The sequence below is a fragment of the Salvelinus sp. IW2-2015 genome, unplaced genomic scaffold, assembly GCF_002910315.2.
Source record: "Salvelinus sp. IW2-2015 unplaced genomic scaffold, ASM291031v2 Un_scaffold5181, whole genome shotgun sequence".
In the NCBI taxonomy this organism is placed as follows: domain Eukaryota; kingdom Metazoa; phylum Chordata; class Actinopteri; order Salmoniformes; family Salmonidae; genus Salvelinus; species Salvelinus sp. IW2-2015.
This window is the reverse complement of record NW_019946447.1, coordinates 1-2,457: the sequence shown is the minus strand read 5'-3', so window position 1 is coordinate 2,457 and position 2,457 is coordinate 1. Positions and strand designations below refer to the sequence as shown.

The 2,457-nt window shown below is 41.2% G+C and overlaps 1 protein-coding gene across 1 annotated transcript in view; it reads right to left on the bottom strand.

Annotated features, from left to right (window-relative positions):
* LOC112078042 (serine palmitoyltransferase 3-like) overlaps positions 1-2,270 on the bottom strand; it is an 8,401-nt gene extending 6,131 nt beyond the window's left edge. Inside the window, exon 1 of the mRNA XM_024144403.2 lies at positions 2,082-2,270. Within this exon, the coding sequence (XP_024000171.1) occupies positions 2,082-2,238 (157 nt within the window). The 5' untranslated portion in view covers positions 2,239-2,270. The remainder of the gene's footprint in view (positions 1-2,081) is intronic.
* Positions 2,271-2,457: the final 187 nt, after the last annotated feature.

Genomic DNA, 2,457 nt, shown 5'->3' with positions numbered 1-2,457 from the left:
ATAGTGATAGTGTAGTGATAGTGTAGTGATAGTGCAGTGATGTGCAGTGATAGTGTGGTGATAGTGATAGTGTAGTGATAGTGTAGTGATAGTGCGTGATAGTGATAGTGTAGTGATAGTGCAGTGATAGTGCGGTGATAGTGATAGTGATAGTGTAGTGATAGTGCAGTGGATTAGTGTGGTGATAGTGTAGTGATAGTGTAGTTGATAGTTTAGTGTAGTGATAGTGTATGTGGTAGTGTAGTGATTAGTGTAGTTATAGTGTAGTGATAGTTTAGTGTAGTGATAGTGTAGTGATAGTGTAGTGATTAGTTTAGTGATAGTTTAGTGTAGTTGATAGTGTAGATGGTAGAGTTAGTGATAGTTAGTGATAGTTTAGTGTAGTGTAGATGTAGTGGTAGTGTAGTGATAGTTTAGTGATAGTGTTAGTGATAGTGTAGTGATAGTGTAGTGATAGTTTAGGATAGTGTAGTGATAGTGTTGGTGATAGTGTAGTGATAGTTGTAGTGATAGTGAGTGATAGTGTAGTGATAGTGTAGTGATAGTGTGTAGTGATAGTGTAGTGATAGTTAGTGATAGTTTTAGTGTTAGTGATAGTGTAGTGATGTTTAGTGATAGTGGTTGTGATAGTGTAGTTGATAGTGTAGTGATAGTTGTAGTGATAGTTTAGTGATAGTGTAGTGATAGTGTGTAAGTGATAGTGTTGTGATAGTGATAGTGTAGTGATAGTGTAGTGATAGTGTTGTTGATAGTGTTTGTGATAGTGTAGTGATAGTGTAGTGAAGTGATAGTTTAGCGCAGTGATAGTGATATTGTAGTGAGACTGTAGTTATAGTGTAGTGATAGTTTAGTGTAGTGGTAGTGTTAGTGGTAGTGTAGTGATAGTTTAGTGATAGTTTAGTGTAGTGATATTTAGTGATAGTGTAGTTATATTATCGTGTAGTGATACTGTAGTTGGTAGTGAAGGTTAGTGATAGTGTAGTGATAGTGTAAATGATAGTTTAGTGTAGTGGGAAGTCTCCTGGAGTCTCCACCCATTTGTTCCTCAGGCCCCTCCCACCCTGGACTTCCAGCCTTCATAGGCGGTGATTACTGAAGCTCTCTCTCTCTCTCTCTCTCTCTCTCTCTCTCTCTCTCTCTCTCTCTCTCTCTCTCTCTCTCTCTCTCTCTCTCTCTCTCTCTCTCTCTCTCTCTCTCTCTCTCTCTCTCTCTCTCTCTCTCTCTCCTCTCTCTCGTCTCTCTCTCTACTCTCTCGCTCTCGCTCTGCTCTTCTATTCGACTGAAATGTGTCTTCCGCATTTACACCCAACTCTTCTAAATCAGAGCGAGAGAGATAGACATATTTTGCATACCCTTTCCAGTATTTGTATTCATAACGTGACCTCTCACCCCAAAGCTGTGTAAACTTTAACCTTTAGTGTGGAGATGTCTGACTTCACCATTCCCTGGTGCGTTGGAAGAGTACATAACTGACAGGCAGGTCAGAGCTTATATCCTTCCCAACAAACAGCTGTTTTCCTGGGCTACGTCAGACACCAAGTATCCCTCCTCCTACCTCTYAGAGCCTCCAGGGCCAGAGGACAGAGGGTTAGTCACCAGTGAATCATGTAAAGCCTTGACTCGGACATTTTATTTATATCTACTACACACACCACGAAAGCATTCTACCTTTCAGAGCTTGGCCTCAGGGTTGCCAGGTCAAGCTAAATTTTCTAGCTCAATGACAACACAAAACCTGCCAAAAGGCCTGAAAACTAAGCACCAATTTATTTTTGTTCACAGCAAGAGAGGAGTTGCCATATTTATACAATAATAWTKTTTYCCATAMCGTTATCGAGTCAATTATATCATAGTAACGACATTAGAAGCAACATTTTCCTCAAAATAATCATTATTGCAAGCTATGACATAATAAAGGAATTTGAATGTAGAGAGACAGACACAGAGAGAGAGAGAGAGAGAGAGAGAGAGAGAGAGAGACAGACACACAGAGAGAGAGAGACAGAGAGAGAGAAAGCTGGGAACATTTGTTGGACACATGATAAGAGCTGAGGGACTAAAGGGAGGTTCTGGGAGCTTACCCACGGTGGTTCCATCCAGCCCCATGATGCATTTCATGGCTCTCAGAATCTGTTCTGTGACGGGAGGAGACATGGCCGAGGCGTACACCGCACTGTGGGAGTGGCTACGCAGGTAGTCCACCAGCTCCTGTAATACAGACCAATCACAGGGCAACATTACACTCTGTGGGAGTGCTACGCAGGCACACACTAAAAACAAATGGTTTATATAGTGCCAAATAAGGGTTCTTTGGCTTCTATCCATAGCAGAACCCTTTTTGGTGCTATAAAGAACCCTAGACCTTCCTAAGGTTCTATAAAGAAACCCTTTCCTAAAGGTTCTATAAAAGAACCCCCTTTTCCTAAGGTTCTATTAAAGAACCCTTTCATAAGAGTT